Source organism: Syngnathus acus, chromosome 6 (assembly GCF_901709675.1).
Source record: "Syngnathus acus chromosome 6, fSynAcu1.2, whole genome shotgun sequence".
Classification (NCBI taxonomy): Eukaryota; Metazoa; Chordata; class Actinopteri; order Syngnathiformes; family Syngnathidae; genus Syngnathus; species Syngnathus acus.
In genome coordinates, this window is record NC_051092.1 from 12993349 (window position 1) to 13013576 (window position 20228).

The following is a 20228-nucleotide window of genomic DNA, read 5'->3' on the forward strand; positions in this document are numbered from 1 at the left end:
CCAGTTAAACTGTGCCTGACATGGACTTTGCACAAGGTAAGCAGAGCTGCATTGAGTTTTGTTGGCAGCACAATTTACCATTATCTAATTATCATATATATATATATATATCATACATAATATAGTATATAATATTATGGGTGGCGCACTGGTTTGCATGATCGCCTCACAGTTCAAAGGTTGTGGTTTCAATTCCACCATCTACCTGTTTTCACACTTGAACTGTATCCCCGGTTTCTTATTGCAATAGTGCATCGAATGGAAACTTTAATAGCAAGCAGCGTGAGTTGGCCACTGTGAGATCAAACATATCCATCTATGGAGTGTGTCTTGTTAACTATACGTGAAGGTGCAAACACCAAAAGCAATGTGGGAATGACAAAGGAGCTCTCATGGTGAGATATATGATGAGGTGTGACAGACTGGCGCTGTCGCCATGTTTGTGCGGATACAAACGAAGCTCGAGCTGTTGTATAAGCTGATTAATTAACTGTCACAAAGCTTCCACAACTGCTGCCAGCCTGCATGTGGGCTTAGTAAGGTTTTGCACAAAAAATGCACTGAAATAAAGTATCTTCACTATCCAATGAAACCAAATATATAAAACCCTCAGCCCCTACATGGATGGCATCTTGTTTAGAAAAAAAATCAAGCACCTTATTTGTGCCCCTGGCTGATTCCAGTCCCTCCTCCTCTGTTAAGGCCTTCCTCCCCCCCTTCGCCCTATCCACAGGGGAGGCTGCTGCTGCAACAGCTGTGCCGCAACAGGGGTCTGTTTTTTGGAGTTAAGGCTTAGTGGAGTAGCCCGAAAGGTTCCGTGGTCGACAAATGCTGCGCAAACAAGGCGACCTTGTGATGTGAAACTACTTCACCGAGGATGGCAGAATGTGATAAGATTCATCACAACAGCTTTTAAATGTTTGAGAACTTATTTTTGCCTCATGTCACGTCATCAACCTGGCACTAGAGGGCGGTAGAGACATATTATTCGCAGTTTAATACGTTGCCATGAAGATGAACTCTGAAAAGTAATGAATCTAAAAATGAATGTTTTCCTCATACAAAAGTTTCTTCTCTAGCTTTTCAATTTCCTGCCCTCAACCACGTATTAATATTTACATTGCTTCTCAAGCAACCACAGAGCACTTGAACATCTGGAATAGTTTAATTCTTTATTCAAAGAGAAGAGCAGATAAAAACATTAAGGCAGACAAGCAGCGAGCGGTAAACTGCAAAATGTAAAATCAAGAGTTGAACTCCTCATGGCTTGATTTGTTAATAAGAAAATAGAAAATTATAAAGCCAGAGGGAAAAAAAACACATTATGAGAATCTGCGTGTGTGTTGACAGAAATTTGGTGTAAACGTGTGTGCGCGTGCTGCATTAGTGACCCTTGACCTTAAGGGAGAATAAAGTGCAGTTATCGTTGACCCTTTGAATGCGGGGTGACACTCAACATGTGTTCAAAGTGTCAAGCAGTTGGAGTTGGAGTCAAGCTTGTTGGAGCGAATTGACAAGCATGTGTATGGAATTTAATCCGAAAATAGACTTCATGTAAACGGATGCACAATTGCGAATGTCACGTCTGCATTTGGAATTTTAATTGTGCAACAGCGAATGCAGCTTAAAACATTATTTTCAAAAAAGGACCTGGAATGTCATAACATGAAACAAGGACATATACATATAAGTGTACCTCAACAAATTGAAATATTATGCAAAATTATTTTGTTTCGACAGTTCAATTGAAATGAGCGATTGATATATTAAATAGACTAAATAGAATTTCTAAATTAGGCTACCCACGTCCCCAAATTCACCAATAAGAAATTTCAATGTTACATAAGAACAAGTTATTTTGGTTGAAATGTGTGGTGTGTGTGTGTGTGTGTGTTTTCTTTTTAATACATCTTCTCCTTATCTGCTGTCTACAGGCTCCTTCCGATCTGTCCTCAGTCGGTCTTCTTGGCCCAAGCCAGGTCATCAGATCGAGGCTTTTGACCGGTCAGTCGCTCGATCAGATGCTCCATGTGCCTCCAGAAGCCCAGCTGGTCCAGGGCATAGTTACACCAGCCTGGGTCATAACACAGACCAAAGGTATGTGAGAAGAAAAGAATAATTAAAAATAATCAAACAGCAAAATCGGCTTTTTTGACAGAGCTCAACTTCATTAGTGTTATGGGTGAACTACCGCCAATTCCAGCGGGCTTTGGCAATCTCAAGCAAGTCGCTAGCATTCAAATAGCAAGGTCCTGCACGCAAAGGGCAAGCGCTCCCTCGCAATGGCCATCCATTTTCCACCGGGAATGTCCGCCTCTCTTTTCCCCTCCAGACAAGCTGAGATCATCTTTCATTTCACAGCGCTTCACCTCTCATTAGTGACCTTAATGTCCATCCAGCGGTGTGTCCTCATCAGTCCTCACTCGCACCGCAACCTCAGTTTCTCACTCCCACCTCACACACACAAACACATTCCTGTGTTTCTACATTTAGAAAGCAGACAGGTGCTCATTTCAGGAAATTACAAGAGGAGGAGAGTTTATTGATTTCAATCAATCAAAAATCAATTAAAAAAAGTGTAACTCCAATTGAGAAAATAAATTTTCACCACCACCCGTGATGTTTACATGATATATGATAAGGGTGCGGGGATGCGTGCTTGCGTATGCTACGCGCAAGTGTGTGTACGTCGCGTCCCTTCAGCGACCCGCCCTCAGCTAGGAAGACCTACCCTTCCTCATCCTCCACGCTTCCTCCCTCTGCCTGTGAAGTCCTATTTGTTAGAACAGACAGCAGGTTAGCATTAAATATACATGGGGATTGTCAGCCAGTGGCAAACACAAAGGCAGCTATGCAAGCCCCAGTGGAATCTGAGGCTGCTATGCTGAGGGAGACTGAGGTGGTGGAGTTGGGGGGGCTGTCACTGTCCCCTGTGGATGGACTGCCACCAACCCACAACGGCACACACACACAGAGACCCACACAGGTTAGGAAGCGTGAAGAGGTCACAAAAACTAGCTTGTGCACAGATGCTCAAGTATGCATATGCAGGCCAGTGCATGCATCTACAAACACACACTTTTCCCAGTGACGCCCCCCTTGGGTCACTCACGTACATCTGGCGCCCACTGGGGCGCCACGGTGACGTACAAGCTCCCCCCATGCTGCTTTGCCACTCCCTCTCACCCACATGCACAAAGAATAGCGAGCGAAGCCCAGCGTTTCTCAAGAGACAGATGCACGCAAACAACATTTTTTGGTGGCGTTATTTCAAAGCCAGCGCCATTTTGTCAGACTTTTGTGAAGTCAATGTGCCGTTAAGGGTTTCAATTAAGGCTCTATAAAATGGCCACCCACCATAAACACATTCACATAACTTGACCTTTATCTGTTTTCACACTGGGATGGACATTCATTCATCTAATTTGGACAACACACTTTTTATTTTTAATGGTGGATGGTCCTTTCTCCAATTTGTACAGCAAATATTCCAATATCACTTACCAGACAAGATTTTATCAGGCATACAAAAAAAAAAAGAGTGTGATTGTGAGATGTTGCACACTTCGTAAAACATGAATACTTAACAAAAACAAATATACCATCTGAATAATTGCAGGTTTATATACAATTTTTGGCCCATGTTGGGATTTAAAGAGGAGGTCCTCGGTTCATGATGCTATTCAATATTTGGAGGTCAATGGCTCAGAATGAACTAGTGAATGCCATAGTCACATTTTTGTCATTTAATTGTTTCATGTTTATGTTTGTTCATATAAAACATTGAATATATTTATGACAGTACTATTGTGTTGTGTAATCCACTAGAATGAACCTACTTAAATACAAATTCAGATAAAATAGGAACAGAAATTTGTCCTAAAATAAGGGCAAAAGTTCAACACATTACAAATGGAGGTGAAGCAAGTATAACTTTGTCCTTAAAACTAAATCCTTATGAATTAAGTTTACGGTGCTAAAATAGCTTCCATTTGCTCTTACAGTACCTTAAAGCAAGCTTACCTGTAGTGATACAGTAGTACGTCTCGTGCGGTGAAACATGGTGGATGCGGTGGTGTTTCCGTGGCAACACCACATGCCAGTCCTGCAGCAGCGTGACCCAACACGGGAGCCCGAAGTAGGAGTGACTCCATTTGTGAATCTGGTTGGTCAACGTGACGAAAACAGCCAGGGCGAAAACGTAGCAGTCCCAAGGATAGGACGCCGCCAAGGCCTCTGAAATGTGACGTAAAAGTGATGGCGCAAAAAGATGAAGAACCTTTTATTTTTTAGTTTTAAGTGTTGTGATGAGGGCCCGCACAAAGGCGTAGCACTCCCACAGAGAGCACGCTGGCGGGAGCCTCGTCGAGATGAAGGGATCGAAGGAGGGGGTGAGGAATGCGGGAGACAAGAAGATGTGGCGGCAAGGGAGAGATGAGCAGAGGACAAGTGTAGCACATGACACACTTGATGACGACGTACATTGAAAACATTGACCATTAAAAAGATGACTGAGGAGGGCAACACACAAAACATGCTGTGTTGTGTTTTTTTGTTGAATTTTGTGTTGGTACAGTAGAAGCCCAAGTAAATTCATATTTGGATAAAGTGACCTCACAAATAAGTTCATTCTTCATCCAAAGGTCTGTTTTGTCCAACCTTGTCTTAAATTTGTCTTTCTGACTCTTAGCAGTCTTTCTCTTGGTCTACGTGTCCCATCAGCTCAAGTGCACAAATGTCAGCTGGATATGTCACCTCACCTTCTCGCCTGTCCTCCGTCTTTGTCTGGTGACCGCTTGCCACCGTGAGGAGGTTGACGCGATACGTTCAGATGTCACCTCACCGCTACATGACGGTCGTACCCTCCCGCTCACCCTGACCTCTCTGAATGGTGACCCCTTTCAAGAGCAGACTGAATGGGCAGAGATGTCACCTTCCTTCTTGACCCACAGCGGAGATATGACCTACAAGCGGGCCTTGGTTTTTCTACCTATAATCTTCTCTCCCTCCGCTCTCCATTGTTTGCTGGACCCCCTTGAAGATAGGCGACCTTTACAACTTTTACCTTTTGTCCTGTTACAGCGCAAGTTAGGAACACTGGTCTCAAATCCATTCTGTTTATTTGGTCTCTCATCTAACTTAATAAGAATATAAGAAAGTATGAATTTCTGAATTGATTGGCCTTATATTTTGGTGTGGTTTGCGATTTTCTGCGTATGTGTGTGTTACCTGGTGTGTAAGTGGAGAACTTGTAGGCCATGTGTGCCAGTGGCAGGATGGGGATCATACAATTGTCTCCATTGGTTTCAATGAAGTCGTGGCGGGTGATGGCGGTGGGGTCAATGTGGTGCTCTCTGAACGGCCGAATAAATGCCTGCAGAGAGAGAAACAAAAATTAACATAGTAATTGAAAGAACTTTAAGTGGTTTCCTTAAACACGGCAAGATACGATATCTTTTTTATATTTTCCACAATTTCCAAGGGAATAATAACATGCGTCCAATAAGAATTTAGTGTTTGTGTGGACTAAAATCTATCGCACCAAAGAAATACATGTGTATTGATACAGCCCTTTCACAATGACTTTCGCTATAACAAAGCACTTTATGAAAATAATAAATAAAGCAATCCCACTCACAAGGGTTTTTAAAAAAATAAAAAAATAATGTACACCGATTCAGAGAACTGTACTTTTTTTTTTACTTTTAAATAAGAGTGCACATTAATAAAAGGAAAGTACAATTTGAACTACAGCATAGCAGTGGACACAAAAGCACAGTGACAGAAAAAGTCAGCAGCTCAGCTCAGCAGCCGATGCAACCCCAGAGTTCACATCCAGCATCTTAATAAACCACAGAACAGCAGTCAACATGCACAAACACACTCATACACATAAATGACCCAAGCCACACACACAGTGTGCATTTCCTACATGTGTGCAGAGGAGTGAGTGCAGGAGGGTTGGCAAATAAAATAATCTGCATTTCAGACGCACGCAGGGGACAAAAAGCAGCTCAAACACTCACACGGAGCGTAAAGATAATTTATTTACAAGTGTGAGCAAAGCCAAAAAGGAAGGCGCGTATCGTTATGATACACAAAGCCTTGGAGATGTCAGCAGGAAAACTCGTTATTGTCGCATGTTGGCACAATGGCGCTTGCCTATTTGCCAACTTTGTTGCTCATCACCGCTGGTATCTTGACAATTACAAGCGCTCTCACCTCCGTCTCGACCCCCGCCCCTTTGCTGACTGCCGCAGCCCTCAGCCGCATCAAAGCGGCGGAGGTCGTGCCGAGAGGGGCGGCGTCCTCGCTCCTGGTTAACGGCGGGCCACCGGTCACTGCGTGTCCTCTAATCCCACACCGTTTAAAGGCCCGCCTTGCACGACATTCACTAATCACCAGCTCACATCGCCTATCGCCCTGGCAACCGGCGCCATCCCACTGGTTGCGCAGACACGCCTTGCCGCCCCCTCATACCCACTTCTCTCTCTCGACCTTCCGACAGCAATTTCATCACGTCTTTTTTTTTTTTTGCCTTTGTCCAAATCTTTCCTTTTGTGTTGCTCTCACTATTTTTCAAAGCCCTAACAGATGTGTACGGAGGAATATTGCACCTGGAAAAAATGTCAAAGGTCACATGATGTGTTTTACATTTTAACGCGATAATTCCCGTTTTAACGTAACGAGTTTCACATTTCAACAAAACAAGTTGGAAAACGCAGCAATTCTTTCTGCCAAAATAAACATCAATGGCAGTATTGACACAATGCTGAATGTTTGAAAAGCTAATTGAAGAACCAATGAAACTCAAATTGATGCATCTCCTTAAATGTGTCAGAACATAAGCACTTATAATCACCTTTAAATAATGTGAGGTGCCTCGGGAGGACAGTTTGTCATATATGGGTCATGATGAAAAAGAGTAACAGTGACAGAAAGCAGAGTGGATCGTTTCATGGAAAACAGAATGATGAGCAATACTGTGAAATGAAGGATATAGACCTTGAAATTCTTCAGAATGTCCCTGTATAATATACTATCTTAAAAATAAATATATTCTTGAGGTCAAACTTTAATCATCAAATACACTGTACAGATTTTTTTAATATTGTGGTGTCAGTGTAAAAGTAAGTAACTTAAACCAGTAGCTGGCAAATAATAAAAGAAAACTTTTTTTTTAGTTAATTGCATGTGGTGTCATTTTTTCGCCGACAATAATTTGATTTATTGCATTTTCAGTTTAGTTTAGTTTTAGTTTTTGTTTATTCCAGCATCCCCAAAAAGTTTCACGCATAAATAAAAATCACCTTTGTAATAACAACAAACAATGAATCAATCAAATTACATAATTTCAATTGAGATTAATTCACCTTTCCAAGACCTAATCATTGATGTATTCAACAATTAAAATAAAATTCAACTGTGCGCAATATTCTGAATGCCTTCTGTCATTTAATATACTCATCAAATATAGACAGAAACAGCATTAATCATACTCTGATTAATTATGCCTTAACAATAGCTCCTTGTATAATTAGGATGCTTCATGCACATGCATTCGACAAGTGCAAAAATGTTTATGAATATTTCATAACACATGGAACTCTCATCCCATTAATCACAACTAATCCGCATGCTGCAACTGATAACATGCGTTCTAATTGGCTGCATCGACAAGGACCTTTATTATAATTGGCTGTGGGCAGTGTTGGGCAAGGTCATTTTCTACGCGAATGAGTTCAAAGTTCAGTTCACATATTTCATAATGAACTTGGTCAGTTCATAGTTCAGGATTGAAACTTTATTTACTAAAAGTTCATAGTTTTTTTCTTCCCCACATCCCAAAAAAAAAAAAAAAAACACTTCTGCGAGCTGCTCCCCTCTGGCATTTTGTTTTCACCCATTCCATTCACACTAGTATCCAGGTGCTATCACCTTACAATCTTAAATACATGAGAAAATTGCTTGAATTGTATTTTTCCGTAATGAATTGAAAAGTAATTCTGACTGTGGTCCAGAATGTGCAAACACAAACAATCTGCTGTTGCTGCCAGACTAAGATAGGAAACAAAGGATGCACAAATAAAGCATTCAATGTCCAAAACATTTAAAATCACATGATATTTGTTTGAACTATCTTTTCATTTTTAGGGAATGTATTATTTCTTAACTGGTTTGCCCAAAGAACCAGAAAGCATTTATAATTTGGGACATAAAAGTGTAAAAGTGCAAAATCAAAATAAATGAGTAAAACAACAGAAACAATCTGATTAAGGGAAATTTGTGGTTCATGAATGTGCGTGCGCTCACCTTGCCGATAAGAGGGATGTCTACAGATCCCCAAGTATCCGCCCCCCAGTGTACCATCCCGGATGCAAAGTCTGCTGTCAAGATTCCCAGCACTACAGTATAAAACAGAAATAAATAGAGTACAATTAGTGTCATAACAGTAGTAAAATTAACAATTCAAAACATAATGAATGAAAGATAATTGTGCTAATAATCATCATGATTCTAATACGGGCTCTATAGACGAAGCTAGCTAACACATGGAACAGCATTGATTTGAAATTACAGTAATGCCTGTTTGGAAGTGTATTCACTATTTTACCGATTTCCAACTCACCAATGCCGAGAATGATCTTGTAGACGTGAAGGGTGGAAAAGTGCAGGAAGAGCAAAGTGAAGTTGACGACAAAGAGGACGAGGCACACGATCACGCACACCCACTCCTGGACACGCTTACCTGAAAACACACGCACAATAAACACTTTTCAAACTATTATCTGAGCGAAGACAAAACAAAAAGTTGAGTTTTATGAACTGGAGGGTCAAGGGTTTTAATATATAATCAGTCAGATGAAGACAATGTACTCGGGGCTGTGGGGTCACGACCTCTCATATGTGAAACACCAACGCTGACGCAGCACTGAGCCCGCTCGAACGCACACGGACACACACTTGGGCCGTCTGCCTCGGTGAGGTCAAGCGGTATTCGTTTGACGAACTTTCCTTTTATTCTAAATTCACTGATCAGCACTTTTATGAGCGAGGGACACATACTTAGTAATAGTAAATTATTGAAACACACACACACACACAGTGCAGATCTCAAGCTCATTAAGATACGAGGAGATTCCGGTGATTTCATGATTACTTCCGTGATTTCTCTCTTTCTTTGGAGCTATCAGGTCACATGACAGCTCACAGCCAATCATGTTTCACGACTGTCCAAACAAACAGAAATCGTTCTTCTGTTTGAAAAGTTCTTTTCTACTTGCAGTATATTTCCTCTCTCTTCTTCGTGAAAGTTTAATGTGCTCGGATTCTCCTTTATGACAGCATTAGCAGCCTATGAGATATTAATGGCCGTTTTTGAATAAAGCGCACAGTCTTCCGAGTTGGCGCGCCTATAGACCAGAGCGATTATTAATATGCTCTCATAAAGGATGCAGCAAAGTGATCACGGGAGATTTAAGCGATGTGATTATGGATATTTCACGAATTGTCAAACGTGACCCTTCACCTTCTGGAAATGGTATCAAAGTTGGAGAGAGACTGAAGACGGGTTCCAGTGGAGATTTAATTTGAGACCTCCACGGCTTAGACTTCAATCAGTGAAGAGAGTGGTAGATGGATGTATAAAAAAAAAAAAAAAAAGGGAAATTTAGTCTTGTATATTTTAAGGCAATACAGTTTATGCTTCAGCTTGACAATTAAGAAATCGTCATTTCTGTCTTTGTGTCGGAGTAAATCATGATGGCAGCGGCAGCGTTTTCTGAGGTTCAGGTTCAAATGCCGGCCTTCTTGTAGTTGTAGTTAGTTGTCACATGTACTTTGGCTTTCCACCCACATTACAAAAACCCTCAAATGAAGTATAATTTGTTAGGTTGAGGTTATTTTTGAAGAATTTCCATTTTCATTTACAAAGATAGTTATTATTTGGCACATTCAAAAGGGTCCTGATGATCTCTCACAGTCTTTAAATGTGAGTTAAAGCGACAATATGAATAAATTATAGTAATATGACCTCATAACAAAATCACAGAAATGAATAGCCATTTCCATTACAAATCCAAATCACCCCCTTTACTGGCCAATAAAGCAGCCATGACACCTGTCTTGTTTTATATGTACTTTTACTAGAACTCTGTTGTAGTTGGCATGTTTACTGCTGTCGACTTTGAGTGCAGTCGTTAACAACTACAGAAGGATCACAACAACAATCCTTGCCTATCAATGCATTTACAATAATTCAATCCACACAGCCTCTGTCTACTGAGTAAGGCCAGTAGAGCAGATAGCTGCTTCGACGTGGGCACTCAAACACGCGCAACACCAAAATTCACGGTTTAAATAGGCTCACACACAATGACACGCCAACTGACGGATTTCCTAACTCGCTCTCAGATCACTTTAGCACACACTCATGTCTTGTGACATAAACACAAATTCAAACACTCCATCAGGGAAGCACACACGCACACACAGTGAGTGTAGGGTCGTGGAGCGGAGGGGCGGCTGTCAGGTGATGTGCGTCAGTCCTTGGATCCTCTGGCTCCCTGGTGAGGGGAAGGAAACTAGGACAGGCCTCCACTGAGCGCGTGCTCAAACACACACACACGTGCGCACACACAGCACACGCACTCATGTCCCTCAGGCCATGGCATTGCTGGATATCACACACAGCTCCAGACAGACACGCAAAAACAGGCTTTAAAAGCACTTATGGAAAATAAATACAAATTCTTTTAGAGAGACGTGACACAAAGTATCTTAAATTAGTGCGCACGCAACACCATCAATTATAGTTGGCAAAATTAGAAGTCACACCACAAACTCACTTAAAGTTGGCACAAAAACACTAAAATTGGAGCCCAACCCCCCCTTCACACAGCCGCCCTCATTAATATTGTTCTGACAATAACCCTCCGTGGTCACCCCTCCGCCATCGCTCACCCCGTTGCACCCCCCTACTTGAGCTTGAGTTCGTGCACGTGGGCGTGCGTGGCAATTTAACCTGGGCGGGGCCACGGGAGGGGAACGAGGGGCGCTAATAGGCTGAAATTAATCAACACGCCTGATTTGCTGTCTGGGGGATGAGTGGCAGCCAGCAGGCGGCCAACACAAACTGAATACTAATGCGGAATACACACACTTGAATACACATCATAGTTTGACACGATCATATGGAGAGAATGAGACCAAAGAGGAAGAGGCTGCTTCCCGGTGTGTGTGTTGTTTTTCTTAGGAGAGGTGAAGTCTGGGCCAAATAGAAGCCGTCACATTAAGAATTGTGTAAAATCACATTTTTGTTTAGCCTTTGGTGCAGCTCTGTGCTACACCAGCTCCCTGAAGTAGTGTACTTTAGTTTTTTTTTTTTTATGAGACCACAATGACTAACATATGTTGCGTAAAGAAACAAATGTCCAATCAGGAGCTCATTCAGACACACAAGCGCTGCTTTATTAGCTCTAATGTGATTTATTCCTCACTTCAGAATTTAATAATGTCCAACAAAGAGCGGAGTCATTAAATTGTGCTTCTCCTATGAAAGTGGAGCTACAGGCCACAACATGAAGCAGAGTGGGGGGCAACTGGGGAAGTACCACTCCAGCTCCAGCAGATGGCACAGCAGTGAAAGACGCTTGCTGCTGCAGACTAAAATGTCGAGTTGTCCTATTTTAGTCTTTCTCAAATAGTGAGGCAGGTATCCCTAGGGAGGCATCGTGCAGTGCCAATAGGGGAATTTATTTTTGCCATATTATGTTTAGAATAAAATGTAGTTGCACATCCACTACAATAGGTGGCAGTGGAGCTCTCACTCAATTTCCCTGGTAATAAAGTTATTTATTTTTTTAAATTCTAGCCAATCACCACAGTTTTTTTTAATTTGAATATTCCGAAGATATTCATCCATGAGTGACGCAGATACTTTACAGTTGCTTTTAGTTCTTCCAAAGTTTTGAACTAAAACTAAAACGGTTTGTACAAATTGTACAAATTGCTGACGTCTATTTTGGCCACCACTCCCGGTTCACCTGAGATGTGACTTTAAAGCGTTGTTCCATACTCATAAATATTTCATGTCTTAGCACCTTCCTATCTTGCTGACTTGGCTGGGAAAGATGGTGCTTTTTGGGTGACACTGCACACTGACCAGATACCAGAAAAAGCACCTACTTTCTCCCGTGGAAAAGCATGAATGGAACGAGTTATCAACTCCTCTGAAAAAACAGCATTCATAGAGGTTAGGAGAGTGAGAATTATTAGGGTGTGAAAATAAAAACATGACACAGACAACTGTTTTTATCCTGTGTCTCTCTTTGTGTGTCCCTGGTTTGCTCTCAGTAGACTGTCTTCAGATGGGACATGGAGTGAGGAGGGGGTGGTAAAAGTGGGTCACGTGCTTGGAGAGAATGAAATCGGGAGATGGGGGAGACAGACAGTATCGGGGTGAGAGGGGTGGGGGGGACACACAGAGGATGAGGGGGGGGTGTTAAATTCCCTTGTTCAGGAGGAATGGATCAGTCACAGGCCTCATTCCTTTCATGTGATCTCTGCGGACCACAGAACTTGGGACACACACACACACACACTGGCGCACACACACAAAACCAACATGAATGCAAAGTACATATACAAGAGAAGAAACAATACATACACGCACATGCATGCGTGCACACACACACACACACACATGCACGCACACACACACACACACACACACACACACACACACACACACACACACACACACACACACACACACACACACACACACTGTGCCAAACAAACTTAATAAATCTATTACCCTGTAGATTCAACAGCAACAAAGAGAGGAATGTGGCAAATGAGATTGAGCAATACACACACACGCAAATGGAAGTGAGTCTAAGTAGGCGCTGCTCCAGCCTCGCCCCTGTGGAGACACACACACGGAGTGGCGGATGGACGGACGGACGGACGGATCCTATGGTGTGCGTGTGCATGTTGGACGGCATCCTGTCATCCCCGGGGCTTTCAGCTACCACTATATTCATCTGTGGCCCTCATCATAATAATTGCATACACACATGGTCAAGGTCAACAGCAGAACGATATGGCTAGAAGGCTCGCCTGCAGCCAATGTGGGTGGTACATTGTATTTTTCAAACTGTTGTGTGTGATTCAGAGAAAGGCTGTCTCTCAAAAGTATCATTTGCATTCCAACCAAATGTTGGACTTATTGAAACCCGTTTTTACTTCCAAAAAAAAATATGTGATTGTTTCCAACTTCCCGCTGGGAAAATTACATTGACAAAAGATGTGATACATTAGTTGTGCTAGTTAACCCCAGTGATGCTTTTAAAATGGCTGTTGGATGTCGGAAGTTTGAGCACCACCTGTCACTTGTTGATTTTTGTCATGACACCTTTATGCGATTTACAAATGCATTGTGCGGCATATGTTGAGGGCACGATGAAGCGGCAGAGGAGGAGGGGGCGGGTCGAGCAGAACTCTTCAGCCCCCCAGGAGAACGTGGGAGGAGGTGGGGGGGGTGCAGCTACTGGGTGTGTGGGATGGATAACCAAAGCACCAGAGACAAACGGAGACGTCTCCAGCTGTTTGTCCATCCAGGCTGAGCTGTAATGAGGCCGCGTTTGGCTCGATGGAGCGTCTCAGCCGCCTCATCTAACTTGTCCAAAGTCTAACAAGGCAAACTGCTATTTAGATTTACCTCCCGCCAGTGCGGAGATGAAGCCAAACATCTGAGCGCATAACAGTGTGGCGCTGCCTTAAATGGACTCTTTGGCATTTGGAATTGGGCCTGTTTAGTTGTCTTTAACAGACACTTGTCAGCATGTGGGAAGCATTTTTACTTTTAAGTTTGCCTTAAAATGTCCTGGTGGCATTGTTAGTGTGGACGAGCGCGTCCTCCGCCTTCGGCCTGCTGGGCCCTTTGGCAGCAAGCACCACAACAAATAAGTCTTTGTGAATGTACCCAGCTGGCCCAGACGTGAACATTTACATTCAATGACTGCAGCTTACAACACTGCTCATTTCATAAAAAACATGCAACATTTTACATGCATTGTTTTTGGTCTTGGCATGTACAATCACAATACAGAACAAGTAGAACAGGTGCGCCCAAAATGTTGCATTCGAGGGCTGCATACAGAAATATTTTGAGGGATGGACTTTAATTCATTAAACACGCCTAAATAATTCAATCAATTTCGCTCATCAACAGCAATATTTAATTGGAGATGATTTTGTGTACCTGAACGTATTTTGGACACTGACTTAAAAAAGTGTCTTTACTCCCCCGACCCCCCAGCACATCTGTTTGAGATATTAACATTTTTTTGTTTTTTAGTTTGACTATGGTTGTGATTGCCTTATTTTGAAAGAAAACCAAACATCAATCTGTTTTAATGGACAGCCACAGAAATCTGATTTTTTAAATAATGCTCTTCAAAATCACGCTCTTCTTGCACAGCTGTCTATTTTATTTTCATTTGTTGTGTCAGGAAGTGATCCACATATCCGCCTGGTCGGGATTATTTTTAACATTTGGGCTCAGTGTGCTAACTAAACGGCCGCTAAATGAGAGGGGATTAGTGTTGGCTCGTGAGTGAACGATCCGTTCAAAGGAACGACTCTTTTCAGTGAACGAGAGTGAACGAATAACTTCCTAAAGTGATTCGTTCTTTTTTCAGTTCATATGACTTCAACCAGTAGGTGTCGGTAATGCGCATTGAAGCTGGTGCCACCACGCCGTAAATCAAAACGAAGAAGAAAATTACGTAACTTCCCGTTCATGAACGAGTCGTAAATTGCGTTTCCCGTTCATGAACTGAACGGATCTGTGAGTGAACGAGTCAGTGATTTGCCTTTCCAGTTCATCTCGAGGACGGATCAGTGAGGGAACGAATCCTGACTTTCCCGTTCGCGAACGAGTTAATGGGTGAACTGCCTTGGGTGTTGCGTCTCCTGGCGTGAACTATGTAAACCAGAATGTAGATTTACGATTTGCCAAGGAAAGAAAGAACCACTAACTGAAACAGCGCTTCTTTTATGCACGTTTTCTCCAAGCTAACGGCTAACTTTATTGCATGAAGGGGTGCGCCGTTATGCAACAACGGGGAGATTATGCTTCTCTTTGGGTAATCTTGATTTTATAACACTTGTAGTAGTTTTTAAATAACGTGTATGCATATATACGCCTAAATATTGTTATCCAATATAGCTACTGCAATTTCACATTAGATTGCTGGTTTGAAATTTACTTTTAATATTATTATTATTTTCAAATAAAGATTTATGTTAAAACTTGTCTGGTGTTTTGTTCCTTGTTTTTTTATTCGCCAATTAAAACAGAAATCAGACATTTGGTTAACTGCTTTATATGACAATACGTGTAGGTACACCTCATGAACACCAATAGGTACACTACACGAGGTAAAAAAAAAAAAAAAAGAATAAATAAATAAAGGGTTAATTTCACAATAAAAGCACATTTATGTATATTCTCACACCTGGGATCGAACCAAGTTCTTACTGAGCAAGAGCCCGTGTCATTATCCAGTCGGCTATTTCAACCTGGAAGCCCACACTCGTCTGCACTGTTTTGTACTAGTGATGTGCATTCCATCAGATGTTGGAATGCGGCCCCGAGGACTAGAGCTTGACACCTGTGACCTTTGACCATGATATACCCCTAATAAAGTGGCCTGTTATTAGGTACACTTGAAAATGGCGGTGTACCTAATGGAGTGTCCGTGTGATTCCCTCGTTAAGTGCACCTGCGTGAAAAGTTTTAGCTCCTGCGGAACGTGAAAGTGACCAAAAACTTTTCACGCAGGTGCGCTTAACGAGGGTCACTTGGAAAACATGTTGGAGCGCGGCCCCAAGGACTAGAGCTTGACACCTGTGACCTTTGACCATGATATTTCCTTAATAAAGTGGCCTGTTATTAGGTACACTTGAAAATGGCGGTGTACCTAATGGAGTGTCCGTGTGATTCCCTCGTTAATTGCACCTGCGTGAAAAGTTTTAGCTCCTGCGGAACGTGAACGTGACCAAAAACTTTTCACGCAGGTGCGCTTAACGAGCGTCACTTGGAAAACATGTTGGAACGCGGCCCAGAGGACTAGAGCTTGACACCTGTGACCTTTGACCAGGATATTTCCCTAATAAAGTGGCCTGTTATTAGGTACACTTGAAAATGGCGGTGTACCTAATGTAGTGTCCGTGCGCTTCCCTCGTTAAGTGCACCTGCGTGAAAAGTTTTAGCTCCTGCGGAACGTGAAAGTGACCAAAAACTTTTCACGCAGGTGCGCTTAACGAGGGTCACTTGGAAAACATGTTGGAACGCGGCCCCGAGGACTAGAGCTTGACACCTGTAACCTTTGACCATGATATTTCCCTAATAAAGTGGCCTGTTATTAGGTACACTTGAAAATGGCGGTGTACCTAATGGAGTGTCCGAGTGATTCCCTCGTTAAGTGCACCTGCGTGAAAAGTTTTAGCTCCTGCGGAACGTAAAAGTGACCAAAACTTTTCACGCAGGTGCGCTTAACGAGGGTCACTTGGAAAACATGTTGGAACGCGGCCCCGAGGACTAGAGCTTGACACCTGTGACCTTTGACCATGATATTTCCCTAATAAAGTGGCCTGTTATTAGGTACACTTGAAAATGGCGGTGTACCTAATGGAGTGTCCGTGTGCTTCCCTCGTTAAGTGCACCTGCGTGAAAAGTTTTAGCTCCTGTAGAACGTGAAAATGACCAAAAACTTTTCACGCAGGTGCACTTAACGAGGGACTTTTGGAAAACATGTTGGAACGCGGCCCCGAAGACTAGAGCTTGACATCTGTGACCTTTGACCATGATATTTCCCTAATAAAGTGGCCTGTTATTAGGTACACTTTTAGAATTGGACCCTCGCTGCGTATGCATATGCCATCAAATGCAAGTATTTATGTGTAAATACATAAGGTGGCCCGCCCCTAACCCTAGCTTTAAACCCTACTTTGGAACCCTAACTCTCTTCCCCCGCCCCTTACACTACTGGATTACTACTAGGTGCCTTGTTTTTATTTTGTGTTGTTTGCTTGTATGTATGTCGTGTACTATGTCTTGTCACCGTGGGATAGTGGAAACGTAATTTCGATTTCTTTGTGTGTCTTGGCATGTGAAGAGGTTGACAATAAAGCAGACTTTGACTTTGAGGTAGTGGGCGTGATCCATTGGTTTGCTCCGCCAACTTGGGGGCGGGCCACCTTATGTATTTACACATAAATACTTGCATTTGTTTGCATATGCAGCAAGGTTCCAATTCTAAAAGCACATTTAGGTATATGCTCACACCTGGGATTGAACCAAGTTCTTTCCGATGGAGAGCCCGTGTCACTAACGAGTCAGCTATTTCGACCTGAAATAAGGAGCGCTTGGCCGTCTGCACTCTTTTGTACTAGTGCATTCCAGTTCTTTTAAGTGAATTGAATCTTTAGAATCGGTTCACTCAAAATATTTGTTCAAAAGAATCGTTCACCGAATCGTTCGCTACACTTTCTCATTTATTTATTTATTTATTTTTTTTTTTTACCTCGTGTAGTGTACCTATTGAAGTGTCCATGAGGTGTACCTATACATATTGTCATATAAAGCAGTTAACCAAATGTCTGATTTTTATGTTTTAATTGGTGAATAAAAAAACAAGGAATAAAACACCAGACAAGTTTTAACATAAATGTTTATTTGAAAATAATAATAAAAGTAAATTTCAAACCAGCAATCTAATGTGAAATTGCAGTAGATATATTGGATAACAATATTTAGGCGTATATATGCATACACGTTATTTAAAAACTACTACAAGTGTTATAAAATCAAGATTACCCAAAGAGAAGCATAATCTCCCTGTTGTTGCATAACGGCGCAACCCTTCATGCACTAAAGTTAGCCGTTAGCTTGGAGAAAATGTGCATAAAAGAAGTGGTGTTTCAGTGAGTGGTTCTTTCTTTCCTTGGCAAATCGTAAATCTACATTCTGGCTTACATAGTTCACGCCAGGAGGGAGACGCAACACCTTCACTGACTGATCCGTTGATGCACGGGAAGGTAGTTCACCCATTAACTCGTTCAGGATTCGTTCCCTCACTAATCCGTTCACGCGATGAACTGGAAATGCAAATCACTGACTCGTTCACTCACAGTTCCATTCAGTTGGGGAACTGGAAAAGCAATTCACGACTCGTTCGTGAACGGGAAGTTACGTCATTTTCTTCTTCGTTTTGATTTACGGCTAGGTGGCACCAGCTTCAATGCGCATTACCGGCACCTACTGGTTGAAGTCATATGAACTGAAAAAAGAACGAATCACTTTAGGAAGTTATTCGTTCACTCTCGTTCACTGAAAAGAAATCGTTCTTTCGAACGAATCGTTCACTCACGAGCCAACACGAACAGCAACACACACATATGTGCCGATGCCACAACATGAAATCTCAAGATTCTCCGATATGCCACGCATGCACGATTAGCAAGTGGCTGACCAGGCCTTGCGCTAACTAACCTGTGGTTTGGCGATCGTGTTTACAATGCGCTCGGTATTTAATGTTGGACAATTTCCCACGGCACAGCTGAACATCTCTCACGGCACACCAGTGCCGCGGTTGGGAAACACACTGTCTTAGGCATCAAAACACACAGCGAAATGTGCTGCTTTTAGGACAATCACAACCAATTCAGGAGTTGGACAGCTCCATTAGAACATTGATATTTTCTCATTTTTCTTAACGGGAAGATGAGCGCACTGAGCAGTTGAAGACTGTTTTGGTGAGTGACGTCACGGCGACAGATGTTCAATGACAGACTATTCAAAGGTCATGAGTGATCCGTCACGTCAGACGATCATTTTCAGTTCAGCGTGTCAAGTGAGGGCCAACCACGCGGCAACAAATGAGGGGGAAATCTTTGGTTGTCTTTGTGCGATAACATGACCAGAATATGATGTCATTAAGCGACTCCTGTTTCTTAATTAATGTAGCAAAGTAAGGTCCATCATTTAATTTATCAGGGTTTCTGGGGGGGAAAAAAATACATCAATACGATGCAGGATAGATGAGGAACGCGAAGTTGATAAAAGAGAAGATTTCCAAAGTTTGTGATCAATTCAAATTTAAGAATATAAAGTGCAATGTGTACCACAAAAGCATGTTTATTATTGCCAACACAGCGGGTAACATACTGCTGGCATCGGGCGGAAATCTCATGAACCATTACTTTTCAGGAAATTTCAAAAAGAATGGTCAATAAATTGTAAATAATAACACCCACGAGTGTGGGCTGACCAATGGCGTAGGATAAAATGTGACATTCATCAAAGTGACACCAAAAAGTTACTGATCTGAGCTATTCATGATTCTCGCAACACATTTCAGCAAGCTGTGGGTCATTTATTTGAAATCCTATTTGTGTGCTGAATGACGAATGAAAACTAGAGGTTTGCAAATTAATGCTCAAATAGATTTAAGGCGAGCGGTTTGAGCATTTATCCAGTTTGCTTGATATCCAGTTTAGGGGGAGTTTGCATTTTGAAAACTTCCAGACGTACTGGTAAATGGGACAAATGCATGGACCTGAAATGCATGCACATGCAGCGCTCCACAATATAACCATCCTCAGCGGTGCATGGTGCACTACAGTGACGGACGGCTCCCTCATCCATAAGCAACTCAGCAAAGATGACGATTGGTGCTCACCGGGAGAATAGAGCCGAGCCAGCTGCCGGGCTCCGGCGTGCTGCGGTCCCCAGCGGGGCGCTGCGCAGTGTGCCGCCGCCCCGTGCTCGTTGCTGTTCGGATCCTCCTCCGCCATGGACCGGTACCTGATGTCAACCTCGGAGAGCAGCGACGCCGCCATAGTAACAAACGTGGCCGTCTCCCCTCCCGCTGCCGTCTTTCAACTAGCGCACGCCATCAGAAGCGGGTTGCGTGGGATTTTAAACGAGTTTGTGGCGGACGGACGGCAGCGAGCGCTCACTCGATCTACCCGAAAATAAACGCGCGGCACCGCTGTCAAGCTGCAGTGTGGACCGCTGTCACGCGTGACAGCCGCTTACACGTTTGCCCTAAAGCTGTTTAACCCCACGCACCACAGCGTGCCTTTAAATGCTCCACTTTTAAAAGATAAAGTGTCTACTTCCAGTTCAACGGTCACGCTTGCAGGGACCGTCTGCA

At 42.7% G+C, this 20228-nt stretch overlaps 1 protein-coding gene across 1 annotated transcript; it reads right to left on the reverse strand.

The window, feature by feature from the left end:
- Nucleotides 1-1146: 1146 nt before the first annotated feature.
- Nucleotides 1147-20205, reverse strand: si:ch211-212o1.2 (uncharacterized protein LOC492735 homolog). Its single transcript, XM_037255097.1, has 7 exons — nucleotides 19752-20205; nucleotides 8630-8749; nucleotides 8314-8405; nucleotides 5230-5374; nucleotides 4024-4236; nucleotides 1935-2074; nucleotides 1147-1904 (listed from the first exon to the last, which is right to left on the reverse strand). The coding sequence occupies exons 1-6, from the start codon at nucleotides 19909-19911 to the stop codon at nucleotides 1953-1955; spliced, it is 852 nt and encodes a 283-aa protein (XP_037110992.1). The 5' UTR covers nucleotides 19912-20205; the 3' UTR covers nucleotides 1147-1904; nucleotides 1935-1952.
- Between the last annotated feature and the right edge of the window lie 23 nt (nucleotides 20206-20228).

What these genes read in the sequence shown, in the direction of transcription:
- si:ch211-212o1.2 (XM_037255097.1), bottom strand. Translation starts at nt 19,911, where the DNA reads ATGGCGGCGTCGCTGCTCTCCGAGGTTGACATCAGGTACCGGTCCATG. An exon ending in GGCTCGGCTCTATTCTCCCG is followed by an intron (nt 8,750 to 19,751) that starts GTGAGCACCAAT and finishes GTGTGTTTTCAG; the next exon opens with GTAAGCGTGTCCAGGAGTGG. An exon ending in ACATCCCTCTTATCGGCAAG is followed by an intron (nt 5,375 to 8,313) that starts GTGAGCGCACGC and finishes CTCTCTCTGCAG; the next exon opens with GCATTTATTCGGCCGTTCAG.